The following is a 16,460-nucleotide window of genomic DNA, read 5'->3' as shown; positions in this document are numbered from 1 at the left end:
TGTGGGCATGCGACTTGTATTACCAATACGTGGGAGTAAGTTAAGTGTGAGGATACTTACATAAAACCTGTGAGCATACAGCCACCGTCGTAGGGTGGACCACACCAGGCGACGGCCACGCGATCTGGACCGAGGGATACGCTGGGCTGGCCACTTGGTGGTTCCGGAGGACCTTCCACTGCCACCGAGGCAGCGGCCGCCTCCACGCCGTAGTCGTTCATCACCTCCACCGTATACTTGCCACTGTCGTCCGCCGAGATGTCCGTGATGTAGAGCGTCGACTGTTGGCTCGTCGTCCGGATCGTCACATTGGAGCCCTCAACAATGGGATGGCACTGTGGAGCGCAGAGAGATTTGTGTGAGAAGTGCACGGCTTACACTGGGAAAATGGCATACATCTATTCGTACTATGTTCCCCAAAACTTGAAAGTACAACTAGTATAATTGCAGCTATAAACACCTTGTTTACTTGGTCTTCAGTGTGAAAACAAGATAAATTCGGCGTCCTCTTCAAGATAAAGATATGTATGATGAATTGCTCAGTTGGGTAGGTGATTTGTTTCGCGTGTATGGATGTAGTCAACCTTCGCTGGTGCGACTCGCCCAGCATTTGCGGTTTGCAACCATTACGTAGCCAGTCTAGGCAATCGAAGCAATCGAAGCACCCTAAGCCACCCAAGCAATCCAAGCAATCCAAGCAACCCAACTGGCCCAGCGAACCCAAGCGAACAACACCGCAAACTGATCGTGACACAGTCCCAGTAAAGAGAGACCTAGCCCAAATGCCCAAAGCGAGACAGTGGGCTATCGAGATGGGGTGCCGAGTGGGCTTATGGCAGATAAAGAATATGGCATTTGGATCCGTAATCCTCTGGTCTGCCTGCTAGCTCCAAATTGGGTCAAGATTGCACAACACCACGCTCCGATTCGAAACCGGACCAGTTACCATAAGCCGACCACCGCCCTAGAGCTCGAGCTGTATGGCTATTTATATATTGGATATGATAATAACATCCACTCACCGCCTTGTACCAGATGACCTGGGTGCCCGGGAATGGCTCGTAGCGTACGCTCAGCCGAACATGTCCACCAATCAAGGCGGTGCAGTCCTCGGGGCGCGTCGAAATGCAGCTTCTGGCCGCCAGCGAGGAGGAGGAGGAGGAGCTGTTGCCCCGGATGGCGGGCAGTACCAGGAGGCTGGTGTAGGTGCGGGTGGCGGGTATCCGACGGGACTCCGCCTGGGGATGCTTCACCTGCAGACAGATCTCGCCGCTCCTCGATGCGGTCACGTCGCGCATGCGCAGCAGCCGAATGCCGTTCTCTGGATAAGACTCCAACTGGAAGGATGGAAAAATTAGCTGAAAATTGCACATACACTGAGGGAAATGCTAGCACTTAGTTCTATAATTACTTTTCAATTAAGGAATTATTGCTCTTTAAGTGAGCCAAATTATTGAGCATTCTCAAAAGCTTTAATAATTGCAATTTCATTGGAACATAAACATCGCTGATTGAAATCTTCTGATAAATTCTTAGTTTTTTATAGGGATAATATTAAAACACTTTGAAAAGCTAAATTAGTTTAATTAACTATTTACGTTTGTTGCTAATTAAGTTGAAAGTTTAAAATAATATCCAATATCCAATATTCTGGATTATGTTATAGTAAATATCAGGGTAGAGAATTTACACTTAATGGAACTACTTTATGCTGATGATTTAGTTATTCACGTTGCACTGAAATAACACATAACATCGCGATTTGGTTACTTTTCTCCCGGTGTACACCTCGCTCGCATGGGTAAACAATTATATACTGTGTGCACAAGTGTCTGGAGAGGGGCGAGATCCGAATCCGACTACGAATCCGGGCGAACCGAGTCCGGAGCAAGGTGCTAGTGACGCGGACTGAGGTTGCTTTAGAACTGAACGCTGCTCTCCGTGGCACGCAACAATTAAGCGAGCAGCGGGAACGGATGGGAGCCACGCCACGAGCGGAATTCCATGAGCGGACGGACGACGGGCGATCGAAGCGGGTATCGGGGGGATCGGGGTGATCGTGACAATGACACTTTCGCGCCCGCTCTCATTTTCATTGGAGCACAAACGGCGTTCCTTATCGAATTGGGTATTGAAATGGGAAATGGGAATAGTTATGGGGGCTTAAACCGAACGCCAGCGATATTGATACTGGCAATCCATTTGGCTCGCCATCGCCTACCTGTGACATCTTGTCACGCCCCTGTGCCGATCGATTGGGATTCCGATTCTGATTCTGATTTGGTTTGAGCTGGGCTCTTTGATTTCCTAATCATCTGGATGGGGGGGAGCTATGTATATTGGATTGCTGGGAAACCGATGACAACGAGATGTGCGCCGCTCGAGCGCCGATGAACGAATGGTTGCCCAGCAGCAACATCGTTGGCATGCAGCTCGCATCTTTTGGCAGCTCCTCCTCCCTCCCATTTGCGGCTTATGCAAATGAGCATGCTCTCACACTTTTGAGTCGATATGTACATACATCGAAATATATATGTTCACAATTATTATTATTGTTTTCGCGGCCAAAAGTGCGAAGAAGCAGCCTGCGGCAAGGCAAGAGTTGAAAATGAAGAGCTCTGTTTTTGCTTTCGTTTCGGTTTCGGTTTTTTTGGGGCCAAACATTCCGTTGCGAAGTTTACGAGTATTACGTTAATTACGCATACGCACCGTCATGTTAAGTGAGTCATCCGCCTGGGCCAAAAGCTGCCCATTGAGATACCAGTCGGCTTCCGCGTCGCAGGGGAAAACACGGGCGTAGAAGAGGGCTTCCTCGCCGGCGGCGCAGACCACCGGTAGTGGCGTCTTCAGCAGCTGGATGCACTCCTCGTCCTGGCCACGGAGATCGCGCTCCAGGACGCACAGTTCGCCGCTGCTGCTGCAATCGCATCCGCTGGAAATGGAGTTGCAGTTCGGATTGGAGTCGGAGGTGGAGTCGTTGATGTCGCTGGATGTAAACACCTGACAGCTGTAGGTGCCGGAGTCAATGTCGAAGGCGTCGTTGATTCGCAGGCAGAGGCGTCCATTGCCGTGATCAATGTAACTGCAGTGAGCAATGAAAGTGCCATAAGTATGTGCATAGTTTGCATTATGGTGGAAACAAAGGGAACCCATTGGCTTTTGTTATTCAATACGAGTTAATCGCTGGAAATTGGGTGCTTATAAAACACTCAGCAAAATGGCAATGTTTTAGTAAATAATTATGAATACAAATTACTACAGCTTTATGTTTAAATCACTTTATGTTTAACTGCTATTACTGATAAGAAACCACTCCCTTTAGCCATTCGGTACTCACTTGAACTCATCGCTGTCCGGTAGAATTTCGCCATTTCGCAGCCATACGTAGCTGTAGGGCTCGTCGCAATCGATGGAGCAGCACAGATCGATCACCTCGCCCTCCAGCGATTTGGTAATCTCGGGCAGTGGTTCCGTGATGACGGCACGGCGCTTGGGAATCGTCGTATTCGGGTCATGGAAGGTGACTGTGGTGGAACTGATGAGGGGATCGTGGTCGCCGCTTATGATGCAGGTGTACTGGCCTTCATCCTCGCGCGTCACATTCTCCACGACCAGCAGGGCCATTGAGTCCTGTAGCAGGATGTGCACTCGTTCCGAGGCCTCCAGCTCCACGTCGTTATGGTAGAATCTCACCGAGGGCACCGAGGAGCCCCGATAGCCACTTGCCAGAGCCATGCGTCCGCCAATTGCTGTGGATTTAAAGATTAAGATATAGAAATAAAGTGGGTAAGGAGCACCACCCACCTGTGGATGGACCCATGATGCGCCTGTACAAATGGGCATTTCGGCGGGAGGAGGAGGCACGCACACTGCGCACCGACGGCGACTTGGAATAGCGGGAGCTGCGGATGACGTCCAAGCGAGCGGTGGCCTCAATACGCCCAAAATCGTTTTCCAGCGTGACGCGATACAGGCCGGCATCGTCGAAGGTCACCTCATCGATCTCAATGATGCGAAGATCATCGATTTCCTTGACGGCAATGCGCGGCGTGGGTGTCACAATCAGACCATCCTTGTCCCACGTCGCCCATGGCGTGGGATGTCCGGCGATGGCGCACTGGAAGCGCACACTGTCGCCCTCCTCGACGACGCGATTGTAGGGAATGGCGAGAAACTTGGGCGCCGTGATGGCATTGCGGGCATCACTACGTCTCCGCTCCGCCACGGCGGACAGATCGATGCTGCTGGTGCGGTAGGACAGGCGCAGGGGAGAGAAACTTCGGGCGGGAGTCGATCTCGGCGTGGAACGAGGCGTAGAGTGGGCGGAGAGCAGGCCACTGGGACGCGCTAGCTGGCGGCTCAGCATATTCTCCTTCTCCTCGGGCACATCCACAATGATGCAGGCGGAGGAGAGACTGCGGCCCACCGAGTTCTTGGCCACGCAAGTGTACTCGCCCTCATCCTCTGGATACACGCGAGGAATGCTCAGCGTGGCCTTTGTGCCATCGAAGGACATTACGTAGTCGCGATCGCTGGGCACAACATGCCCATCCTTTTCCCAGATAATAAATGGCTCTGGATCGGCCTCAACATGGCATTCCAGCGATATCGCATCCCCATCGCAACAGCGCAGGTTTCGCAAGTTGCGAACGAATCGGGGAAGGGTCTCGATGTTGCTGAATATTTGTTGACATATTAATGACACTTTACCACATTATTAAGGCTGAACTTACCCATGTCTCGTGTGCACTTTATCCATGCGGCTTTTGTTGAGTATATCTGATGAAAACAAGATATTATGCTTACAAATTTGACTAAGAAAATATTTGAAATTCGCGCCCTTTGGACTGCTTGCCAAGCAGTTGCGGTAAGTGTCTTGGCTAATCTTGGTCTTGGTTGTATTTCTATTTCTAGTATCGATAATCGATAACAATCGTGGCCCAATGTTTATTTTTAGCGCAGCATCGGTTTTGCAACTTTTTGTGCCCAAATTCTGGTTAAAATAAAATGAGGGGCATGATTATTGTGCCCATGGACCTGGAACCCGGCTTCCGCAAAGCAGACATACACAATATACCTGCTCTCACCAGCGGAATGGTGTACAATTTTTTCCTATCCGGCGCCTCTGAGAAATCAAAACAAATGTGAGTCCCTTTCGCATATACATATGTATGTATATGCCTTGCGTATTCAATTAAATATATTTAATTTCTGCCCGCAGACCAACGCATAAAAATGATCTCCTGACGGATTACGTGCAAGTGCGCAGACATGGCGATGTTTGCGAACTGAAGGGACTTGTGTTTTCCGCCACCGACTTCGCCAACACGGAAACGCACGCGAATGTGGCGCTCAAGGTCGTTGAAAGTGCGCGGATGATCATGGACGGGCAATGCAGCCTGTGCGCCGCAGCATGTGAGGACGACTCCATTTGACACAATTGTCTAGTTACTAATCTGTAGCCCATTTCAGGCACATGTGCCCACATCGTGGCCTTCACCTTTTGGCTGCTAAACAAGAGCACAGATCGAAATCTCTCGGCTGTGGTGGAGTTTTGGGGCCATGAACTGGAAAATCTGGTGCAACCGGAGCCGACAACTGCTACTCGAATATGTGATTTAATGCCCAAGGATGAGGTGCGAATGGAGAGCGAACTAACCTCGAAGGAACTGAGTGCCAGCGAGGGAGAAGCTTTTCTTGAGACCATTCTGGAGGAGCTGGCCAACTGTGGCAGGGATTCGGCGCTCTACCGCCAATGTGTGGAGACCACCGATGAGTTCGAGCCCATGTTTGTGCACCATGTGCTGCTCCGAGCAGCAGAGTACAACGTCGTCGATCCACCCAGCTATGTGGCACATATGGAGGCACAGGCTCAGACGGGAATTATTGAAACCCTGTATGATGCCACACGGAGTAAATACAAAACGCGACTGTGGGTGGAGGTGCAGTACATGCGCATCCGCTGCTCCATGATGCACATGATCATTAACCGCAAAACTCCCGAGGATGACGATCAAATCTTCAATATGATGTTTTGCAAAGGACGTGACAAGAACAATGCGGATCGTGTGCAACAGAAGGAACACAAGCGATTCATATTGAAACAGACCGAGAAACTGGAGAACAAGAACTACATTGAATGCGGTCTGATTCTGCACGAGAGCTTCCCCTTCCTGTGCGCTGCCCCCGATGGCATCACGGACGATCACATTGTCGAAATCAAATCGCCAAAGACTGATGAGGACTTTGAGAAGTACCTCGAGGCTCGCGAGTCCATAGCACCCAAGTACATGGCTCAAATACAAATCCAGATGTTTGCGGCAAATGTAAAAAAGGCCCTTTACTGCGTGCTGAGTCCAACGTTCGAAAGCAACGGAGCTCTGCACTACGTTTGGGTACAAGCGGATCCGGAATTCGTTAGCAGTTTGCTGACCATGGCCGAAGAGTTCTGGCGGGACGTGGTCTTTCCCCGCCTCTTGAATATCTATCCCCAGTCCAGTTAATAAATGCATTGTGCTGCTTACCTTTGGCGAATATTTGTAGCGATATTACAGCCTTGGCCTCGCCATGGCAATTGCTGGCTATCACGGAATAGGTGCCGGTGAAGTCCAACTTGGCGCTGGGTATCTCCAGCCTGTACTCGGGTCCGTCTCCAATGCGCCGGAAGTGGGGCGCGTCCTTGTAGTACTCCGGCTGCGGGCGAAAGAAAAACGTGGCGATCAGTGGGCTGAATGACTCAAGGTCATGTATGCGATGAGCTTTGACTATAAGGACTTGTGCGGCTGTCGCAGATCATGAATCACGACTGTCTTTATACAAATGTCGATGCCGTTGACGCTGATTCGGTCGCCGTTGTTATTATTGTGTTAAGCTTATGGCCATATAAGCACAAAATTCAGTTTCGAGACTGTCGAATAGGAAAACTGGTAATGGGTATACGTTGCCCACCCTGACCTCCTACTCCTCCTGCCTCACTGCCTGCCTGCCTGCCTGCTCGCTTCCTTGGTTTGACTTCGTGCGCGACAGTGGCTAATAATATTTTTTATTTTTGTTTCCTTTTTGGCTCGCGTAATTGTTTGTTGCGAACAAGCCTGTTATTTGATATGGGTTGAACTTGAATTAGCGTTTGACAGCGAATCGGATTTGTAAGATCTGTCTGAGTGCCAGTGGTCTTGTATAACGCGCACCGTTTCAGTATGACGCACTTGTCCGTAATCCGAGCCAGCTGCTACCCCTGCACTCTATTCTTCACGTGCCACTCTGTAGCCACTTTGCGGGCGGATCGGATTCTCGGGCTGGTTACCACTGGGCTGGTTACCTCTGAGAGGGATGCGATGCTCCGCTTGTTTTGGACACTTTGTTCGCGCTCGCGGATCAATCAAAAACGAATTCTATCCGCGCGAGCAACTGTATCAACTCGAAAAAACGTTCTACTAAATTGTCTGGCCCACTGGGAGTTGCCTATTTATAGTTGGCTCGAGCGGAAATTAAATTCGAACTTCCTGATGCCGGTAGGGCCCACGTTGCTAGTTCACCTAAACTTGAGTCTCTGATAAGGCAACGGGTTTGGAATCGAGAGAAGGTAGCGATGGAACGACCCACATTTGCTGACGCCGCGAATGCAACTGACTAACTCATTCCGACATCGAACTGCGCATGTGCAACATGTGCAAGCTGGTCACGCAATACGTCACCACATACTCATACTCATACTCACATTCAGAAAATCGCGCAGCCAAACGACTTCGGGCTTGGGATCGCCGACCACCTCGCAGAATATGATGACGTTGTCACCCTCGTACGCCTCGCTGGATCGGGGCTTGACCACAAACAGGGGCTCCTTGGAATAACTGAGGGGAAAATGAATCATCAATTGATGGTTTCTAAACGCAATACTAGGTGCAACACTCACGGCAGATCATCAGTCTTAATGCTGGGGATTTCCAGGGATCGCTGCGGCGCCACCTCCTTGTTCTCCTCCTCCTCAATGGCCACGCGGCAGATGGTCTCCACCTTACCCACCACGTTGGATGCAACGCACACATAGATTCCGGCATCCCGCACCGTGGCCTCGGCAATGATGAGCTCCACAAAACCATTGGAGTCCAAGGTGGCGGTCAGGCGACGACTGGGTCGCAGGCGCATCCCGTTGCGGTGCCAGGTGACACCGACGGTTGGATAGGCCTCGACCTTCGTGGACAGACGGATTTCGGAACCCTCGCGGAATATGTAGAAGGGATCCAAGGGCACATAGAAGTCTGGCGAGATGTATGCTCGAATGCCCTTGTCCACCACCAGGGTGCAGTGACAGGATACGGAACCCAGCTCGTTCCTCGCCAGGCAAGTGTAGGTACCGCTGTCGTCCAGCGTGGTGGCAGCAATTTCCAGCGTGAAGAACTGTCCCTCGGCGCTGATCAGATGCTTTTTATCCGTGTGGATGAGCTGATCGTCCTTGTACCACAAGATCTCTGGCACAGGATAGCCCACGATCTGGCAGGTGAGTCGTACCGGATAGGTCACCTGGACGCGTCGATCCCTTAGGCGCATGGTGAAGATGGGCAGCGAGTCACCGACATCCGCCACATTGCGACCATGGGCGATCTCCTTTAGACGCGAGTCCGCCTCGTAGATTCTCGAATCGGAGACGACTTGGAGGCGGGCAAATGTGGAAACTCTGCCCTTCGAGTTGGTCGCCTCGCAGGTGTAACGACCCGAGTCCAGTTCGCTGACGGTGGCAATGGTGAGGGCGCAGGTGGAACCGATCTGCCGGATCTTGACGCGTTCCGAGCTGCTGCTCAGCTGAATGCCGTCCTTGAACCAGTTGACCTGGGGCCTCGGTGCGCCACGCATGTTGCACTGCAGGGTGAAGGAGGAGCCCAACAGAGCCTTGGCCTGACCCGGCAGGATCTTGACGAACTCCGGCAGGCACTCGACACCGCCCACTTGGAGTGGACTGCTGGTCTGGACGGTGGGTCCCCAGCCGTAACGGTTCTTGGGCGTCACGCGGAAGTGGTACTCAACGTTGGGCTTCAGGTTGAAGGCGTCGAACGAGTTGATGGGCGTCAGACCCAACTCCCGCCAGTAGGCACCGCCCTCGTGACCCACCACCCAGGCCTCCACCTTGTAGGCCATCACCGGAGCTGAGTTGGCACTAGCCGGCTTGCCCCACGACAACGAGATGTGGGTGGGTCCGGAATCCACGACCAGTGGCTCGGTGGAAATGCAACCCGGTGGATCTGAGGAATGGATGACAGAAAACTCGTAAATGGATGAGGCTCAAGTGGGGAATGGGAGTGCATACTAGTGAGTGACCTCAAGTAAAAGTCTTTACGCCCCGGAGAAATATTTTTTATTTTCTTGTTTCCACTACGTAAATGTATAAGCTGGATTGCTGTGCTTTATATAATACATTATTTATATATGTAGGTACGATAATAAAAGTAATTAAGTCAATCGTTCAGAAATACTAACAAAAGATAAATACAGGAATAGTTATTGGTTGTGTGCTGGGTATCTACGATCTCACAGGAAATATCTTTTGTAGTTCGAGGTTTGTTGGGGCGGTTGAACCGATCTGCAAATGATGATTGCAAATGAGGATTGGCGTTTGTCTTTAGTGTCACATATAGACAGAAAAGGACAATCCCACGGATAACACGGAACACAACGGACATGAACATGGACTTTGCACATGGCACAAGGAAACTGATCAGTTGGAATATACAATCCTTACCTCTGAAGTACGAGGTGTCGCTATAACTGTCCAGGGGAAGGCCCCAGCGTGGTTGCGTTGGCGTGGCGGATCGGGCGCGCGGGTTTACCTATAAGTTGTGTAGTCAGAACGATATATAGTGTATTGCATTGAGTGAACACATAGAGTCAGGAAAGTAGACTGAGGGCTAAGTATGATATAATTGTAATTGTATTTCGGTGCTGTTGAAGGGAGGCGTTCGAAATTTGCAAAATAAATTGTATTAATAAGCTTTATTCTTCTTTCTTTTTGGGTATTTTAATCTGGAAAAGAGAAAGAATTGCAGTGGTTAGTGAGCGAAAGCGAAAGAGGGACAGCCACAAGCAACAGGTATAGTATAGATGGATATATAGATCCCAAAAGGACATAGATATAGACACAGATAGACACGCAGCCTACCGTCACGGTGACGAATATCCTGTCAGTGCCAAAGTTGTTGCGGGCTACCACGAAGTAAGTGCCAGAATCGGAGATCTGGGCTTGCTGCACTGAGAATCTTGTGTAGTCATCGGACACCTCTTTGCTCACCCGATCCGACTGGGTAATGTCCTTCGTGCCCTTCATGAAGGTGACTGCAAAACAAGAACCATACATCAGCTGTTACTCCACACCATCGGTGGTATATGCCGCTTACGCTTTGGTTTCGGATCGCCGGCAATGCGGAAGGACAGCGAGAAGGGATCACCCACGGCGATCTTCATTTCGGTGTCCGGTCGCGAGAGGAACAGCGGAGGACGCTCATCCTTCTCAGCACCCACGGCCACATCGACGTTGACATTCGATTCGATGCGACCAAAGGCATTGGAGGCGCGGCAGGTGTATGTGCCCTCCACCTCGGGACCGGCATTCATGATGGTCAGCGTGTAGACGCCGCGATCGGCCAGGGCCTTGACATTGGGTCCATCCACCACCCGGCGATCGCGAAGCCACTTGACCTCGATGGGTGTGCTGGTCTCCATGAATTGGGCGGAAATGGCCACGGTGCCGCCGTTGCAGACCGTTTGGTTGCCCAATGGAAGCAGGAAGTGCGGCTTGTTGGGATCGCGATGGAAGAATCCGTGCGTCTTCTCCAGCGAGTAGTGCTGGCGTCCCTTGAAGTCCACCTGGTGGGAGATCTTGTTCTCCGCTCCCTCGTTGCGGGCCACACACCAATAGATGCCCGAATCCTTCTCTGTGGGATTCACAATGACCAGCTTGGCATAGCCATCGGCCTGGTCGCTTAGCTTGTACTTCTCGTTGCCCTCGATGGGCTCCGTGCCCTTGATCCACTGGATTTCGGGACGCGGCTGGCCACGTACGCGGCAATCCAGAACCAACTCATTCTCGTTGAGAGAATATGTGTCTGCAAAGGGTAAGGATTAGTAAGTAGGTTTCATTAACTTTAAATTGGGGGCCAACAGAAGCGGTTAAAACATTAAGTATGTACAAGCAAAGATGGATTCCGTCGATTATTTTAGACGGGTAATACCTCGGATTGGCTGCGTAAAAGTACTTGGCAATGGGGCTTCCTGGAAGTGCTTGTATACCCGCAGCTGGGAATGGCTTAAACTCTCGCCAAAATCGTTCGAGGCACAGCAGGTATAGTGGCCACTGTCATCGGCCACCGCAGCGAAGATCTCCAACGAAGCTTCTCCATTCAGGAAGAGGGTCTGATAACGATTGTCGCCCCTGGGCAGTGGTTTGTGGTTCTTCAGCCACTCGATGTGGGTGTTCTCGTCTCCGGACACGGTGCAAAGCAGCCGGAGATTGGCGCCCTCCGAAACAGTGCGATCATGGAGAAGGGTGTGGAACAGTGGTTTTCCCTTGCCCACGCTGCGTAGGACACGATCGCCGGCTCGATGAAGTTCTCCATTGCCGTTGACCTGACTGCCGGAACTCAAATGCGACTGGCTACGTGACCAAGGCGTGCTATCATGATCGCCAATGCTCGGAATCTCCTCCTGACTGACGTTAATCAGGCGCTTGAGATCGGCCGCCTTGATGGTGATGCTAGTGGAGTCAATCCTATCCTCGTGCTCTGCATAGCAGGCGAAGATGCCGCAGTCGGAGGATATGGGATTGCGTATCACCAGCTTTCTAACGCCGCCTGGTTCTTCCACTGTTCTGTATCGGTTGTTGCATATGGAGTGGTCATCACGCATCCAGCTGACATTTGGACGTCCAATGACCTGGCAACTGAGCACGATCTCATTACGCTGGTCGTCGTACGATTCTAAAAGGCGAAATTTAAATAGGTCAGAGGGTGTAAGCACAAGGATGCTTTTATAGTTACCTATAATACCGCTGGAGAAGCTTTCCGGCAATTTGCCAGTGGACTGATCCAGCACACTTAACTGGCCAGCACTTTCCACAGTCTGCCGGCTGTTCTTCACCACGCACCGGTAGTGACCACTGTCCTCCACCCGGGCATCGTAGATTTCCAGGCTGATGGCTCCGTTTATGTTGTAGATCTTATGGCGGGCATCCTTAGTCACCCGCTCATCGTTCCTCAGCCAGTGAACATCCTCGATGATACCAGTCACATAGCAGATGAGCTGCGCCTTGTTACCACTTCCGATGGTCATGGTCTTCAAGCTGGTCTCCAGATTCAGTCGCAACTTCGCCTCACGTGCCTTCGCCTTGGCGGCTGCAGTGTCGTTTGCCGCGGCACTTGTGGCTTCATCCCGTTTGATGTCCTGGATGACCTTGTCAATCGGTTTCTTCTCGGCAATGCGCTCTCTTACATAATCAGAGGCCTGGACGAATTTGCTGATCTTCATTTGGCCATTTTCACTCTCCGCATAGCACGTATACAGGCCGGAATCATTGCTGCCAAAGTTGTTAATGGTCAGTAGTTTCACGCCGTCACATTGCTCTTCGTACTGGTACTTGGTGCCCTCAACGGGCAGCAGGGTATTATCCCTCTGCCAGTAAATATGGGGCTTGGGACTGCCAGATACCTTGCACTCCAATGTGAGCTGGTTACCCTGGGAATGATATGCATCTGGAACATGGACATAGATAAAGAGACAATCCGTAGACACATAAGACAAAGCACTTTAAAGGTTTAGGGAGTAGGCTTAAAAGGTTGTTAGTTCTCTTAACTTAATTCTAGGACTACGAATAGGAATACACTTAGCTCATAGATACAAAGACATCCACCTGTACGCACTCAGTTAGACAGTACCCGCCATCACATAGAGAATCCTACCTTTGATGCCCACCACAAATGTGGGCGGAATCACCTCCGCCTTGCCCGTGCTGTACACAAACAAGTTGCAAGTGCTCACGATTTCGTTTTCGCTACCCCGGACCCGCAAAGTGTATTCTCCGGCATCCTCTTCTGTGACTCCCACCAGGTTCAACCAGGCGATGCCGTCCTGCATGGACATCTTGCTCCTCGGCCCAAAGGCGATCGGTTGTTCACCAAAGAACCACTTGGCAGTGGGCTCTGGTCCATCGATGTTGACCATCCACTTGACATTGCTGCCCGATTTGACGGTGCGGTTGGACAGGAAGTTGCGGAAGTACAAACGCTTCCTTAGATCGGGAGGCGGTGGAACCTCGCGTCTGGAGCTGGTTTGCTCCTCCTCATCCGGCTTGGGCTTCCTGCGGCGCTTCTCGCCACCCTCACCTTCAGCTGCGCCTTCGGCTCCTTCCTCTCCGGCAGCAGGTGCCTCCTCATCGCCGCCCGGACGTGGAGGTCTGCCCTCCCTGGGCGGCGAGATGCGAGGTGCCCTCACACGTGGCTCCACTGTGATCATGTGGACAATCTCGGTCTTGCCCTCGCGATTCTCCGCCTGGCACACGTACTTGCCGCTGTCCGAAGCCTTCGGGCGACTGATGAACAGCTCGCAGGTGCCGTCATCGTGGTCCACCTGCTGGTACTTTTCGCTGTTCTCAATCTTGACGCCATCCTTCACCCACGTAACAGCGGGAGTGGGCAGACCGCGCACATGGACGTCCAGCTGCAGCTCGTTAATCTTGCCGTGCATCGTGTCCTTGATGTTGCGCGTAAAGGTGGGTGGAACATCACCTGTGCCGGGATTCTCGTAAACCTCCAGTCGGCATGAGGTGGATGCTTCTCCAGTCTCGTCGCGACCCCAGCACTTATACTCGCCGTTGTCCTCCGCTGTGGCGCTCATGACCTCCAACAGGCACAAACCCTCACTGTACCGTCCCCTGATCTTTGGTGAGTTTTGAATCTGCTCGCCGTCCTTGAACCACTTGACCTGCGGCTCCTTGGCCTCCAAGAAGCATGAGATCTTCACCTTTGAGCCCTCAGCCACCACGCGATCTCTCATTGAGGTGCTGAAGTGGATAGCGATGTTCTTCTCACGACGCTTGCTCGACAAACTGGCGGTATCGGAGGCGTAGTCGGTGGCATAGGCCGAGGAGGCTCCGTCGTCCTCCTCCTTTTTGGCACGCCTCTTTGCCTTGCCGTCCTCAGCCTCGGATTCCGGCTCGGCAGCAGGAGCTGGCTTCTTCTCCACCGGCTTCTCCACCTCCTTGGGACGCAACAGGCTCTTGTCCGCATGGAACACACCGTGGATATTTTCGGCAATGTGATGGGATTGACCTTCAAAGAGCACATAGTGCGAGATCTCCATCTTGCCGGCGCGACTTTCCGCCTTGACAACATACTTGCCGGAGTCCTTGTTATCCGGCCGATCGATGATGAGCTCACAGGTGCCATCCTGGTGCTCGATGATCTGGAAGCGACCGCCGCTCTGGATTTCAATGCTGTCCTTAAACCACTGGACCGCCGGTGTAGGCTGACCCCTCACAGCTGTCTCCAGGATCAGCTCGTTGGTGTTCAGGTGATAGGTCTCTGAGAGAGAAACACCGAGACTGGTTACATAAAAACATTGCCAAAATAGCATTGCATAATGATTGCAGTCACTGGCATTGCACAATTGTACACACTGCTAATTATAGATGAATCGATCGATCACGAACACACTCATCCGATACCCAATACCAAAAATCTTACCTTTCAGAGAGCGAATAAAGACGGGTTGCACATCCGTGTTGACCTTGGTCTCGTAGACATGCAGCATGGCAGAGGTGGTGATCTTGCACGACTCATTCTGGGCCACGATTGAGTAGGTTCCAGAGTCCTCCGCCTTGGCATTGGTGAACTCCAGCACCGCCAAGCTGTCGCGGTTCCCGTTGCGAATGTTCGGTCCATACGTTACATTCTGGTCGTCCTTGAACCACTTGATCATGGGCTGCGGACCACCGATGACAGCCTGCAACTTGACCTTGGATCCCTCCGCCACGTACCGATTGGACAGGTTGACCGTGAAGTACAGCATCTGCTTGGGCGAAGGATCTGGCATCCGGCTGCGACGCTCGTAGCCACCATCGCCGCCTTCGGGCTCATCCTCCTTCTTCTTCTTCTTGCCCTTGGCCTTGACATCGGCGGCCTCTCCTCCTCCTTCCTGCATGGCAATGGCTGACAGGATGCTCGATCGGCGCGAGGTGTGGGTGGTGTCGACGACAACCGTGTGGGTGGTCGACTGACTGCCCAGTTTGTTCTTGGCGACGCAAACATAGATTCCGTTGTCATTGATCGTCGGCTTGTTGATGATCAGCTCACAAATGCCGTCCAAGTGCTCGATCTGAACCACACGATCGTCGAGCACCACGGGTATCTGGTCCTTGGTCCACGAGATTTCAGGGCGGGGGTTGCCGCGCACCTTCGTATCGAGAATCAGATCGTTCTGCGAGGCATGATACACATCTGAGAACAAAGTCAATCAATCAATTTGGCTATTTTCGTACGCGATCGACCTCAATTTGCAACAAAACACCAAACGTCGGACACACAGAAGTACATGGGTCTTTTTTTTTTTTGAGGATCGTGTAACCGATAACACTTGGCCACAGAGCACACACACAGATTTCTATATGGAATGGGCTTGAAATACCTCGCAGTGGTAGGGCGAAAATGGGTTCAGACTCATCACCATCCGCCTGTGCCGCATACACCTTGAAGTAGCAGGAGGTCTCGATCTCGCTGAGATCGTTTTTGGCCACACACTTGTAGACACCGGAGTCGGCGGATGTGACATTGCCGACCTCCAGGATGGCCTTGCCCTCCTCGGAGAGATTCTTGATATTGCCACCAACCACCACCCACTTGTCGTCCTTCATCCAGCGGGTATTGGGCTCGGGTCCAATCACTGTGGCCACAAACTTAATGGTCGACCCCTCGAGCGCCATGCGGTCACGCAGCTGCGTGGCAAAGGCCAGCTTCTGCTTGGCGGGCACCAATCTCTCTGGCGTGGCCTTCACTGGATGCAGGCGCGCCTGCTCTTCCTCCGCCTCGGCCCGCCTCTGGTCGGAGTCTGCTTTCGACCTGAGGGCCTCCTCCATGGCCTTCTTGGCCTGCTTCAAGCTGTCTAGCTGGATCTTGTCGCGGGCATGGAAGATGCCGGGTACGTGGTAGTGCAGGTTACGGGCCACCTCGACCGTGTGGTTGATCTGCACCTCGCCACTGGAATTAATGGCTTTCAAAGTGTAGATACCGCCATCCTTGTTGCCTGGCTTATAGATGAGCAACTTGCACACACCGTGCGCCTCCTCCAGCATGGTGAACTTGTAGCTGGGCTTCACCTGGAAGCAGCCGCGCCACCAGGTGATCACAGGTCGTGGATAGCCGTGCACGCGACACTCGATGGTCAGCTCATCGTCGCGCAGATGGTAGTACTCTGAAATGGGCAAG

At 52.1% G+C, this 16,460-nt stretch overlaps 2 protein-coding genes across 15 annotated transcripts in view; one reads left to right on the top strand and one right to left on the bottom strand.

The window, feature by feature from the left end:
* Positions 1-16,460, bottom strand: part of LOC120446622 (myosin light chain kinase, smooth muscle) — a 41,415-nt gene that overhangs the window by 3,298 nt on the left and 21,657 nt on the right. For 8 of the 14 annotated variants that reach the window (XM_039627667.1, XM_039627669.2, XM_039627674.2 and 5 more), the window contains 14 exons: positions 12,024-12,734; positions 11,220-11,963; positions 10,386-11,093; positions 10,151-10,323; positions 9,734-9,821; positions 7,913-9,236; positions 7,718-7,850; positions 6,525-6,693; positions 4,734-4,779; positions 3,805-4,676; positions 3,338-3,749; positions 2,710-3,082; positions 1,023-1,337; positions 61-335 (listed from right to left, as the gene is read on the bottom strand). In XM_039627667.1, the coding sequence (XP_039483601.1) occupies positions 61-335; positions 1,023-1,337; positions 2,710-3,082; positions 3,338-3,749; positions 3,805-4,676; positions 4,734-4,779; positions 6,525-6,693; positions 7,718-7,850; positions 7,913-9,236; positions 9,734-9,821; positions 10,151-10,323; positions 10,386-11,093; positions 11,220-11,963; positions 12,024-12,734 (6,343 nt within the window). Of the gene's footprint in view, positions 1-60; positions 336-1,022; positions 1,338-1,690; positions 1,711-1,770; positions 1,921-2,709; positions 3,083-3,337; positions 3,750-3,804; positions 4,677-4,733; positions 4,780-6,524; positions 6,694-7,717; positions 7,851-7,912; positions 9,237-9,332; positions 9,575-9,733; positions 9,822-9,965; positions 10,015-10,150; positions 10,324-10,385; positions 11,094-11,219; positions 11,964-12,023; positions 12,735-12,941; positions 14,562-14,723; positions 15,477-15,663; positions 16,447-16,460 lie in introns of those variants that run through there. The other 6 variants (XM_039627678.2, XM_039627676.2, XM_039627679.2 and 3 more) reach the window with 6 other exon arrangements.
* Positions 4,920-6,523, top strand: LOC120446624. The gene is made up of 3 exons (XM_039627684.2): positions 4,920-5,144; positions 5,222-5,415; positions 5,473-6,523. Exons 1-3 carry the CDS (start codon positions 5,008-5,010, stop codon positions 6,501-6,503), a joined length of 1,362 nt encoding a protein of 453 aa, XP_039483618.1. The 5' UTR covers positions 4,920-5,007; the 3' UTR covers positions 6,504-6,523.

This window comes from Drosophila santomea, chromosome 2R, assembly GCF_016746245.2.
Source record: "Drosophila santomea strain STO CAGO 1482 chromosome 2R, Prin_Dsan_1.1, whole genome shotgun sequence".
Classification (NCBI taxonomy): domain Eukaryota; kingdom Metazoa; phylum Arthropoda; class Insecta; order Diptera; family Drosophilidae; genus Drosophila; species Drosophila santomea.
This window is presented reverse-complemented; position numbering and strand designations above follow the sequence as displayed.

Excerpts from the sequence above, each read along its gene's own strand:
- LOC120446624 (XM_039627684.2), top strand. The coding sequence starts at position 5,008 with ATGAGGGGCATGATTATTGTGCCCATGGACCTGGAACCCGGCTTCCGC. Across the intron at positions 5,145-5,221 it reads TCTGAGAAATCAAAACAAAT|ACCAACGCATAAAAATGATC; the intron begins GTGAGTCCCTTT and ends TTCTGCCCGCAG. Across the intron at positions 5,416-5,472 it reads CAGCCTGTGCGCCGCAGCAT|GCACATGTGCCCACATCGTG; the intron begins GTGAGGACGACT and ends AGCCCATTTCAG.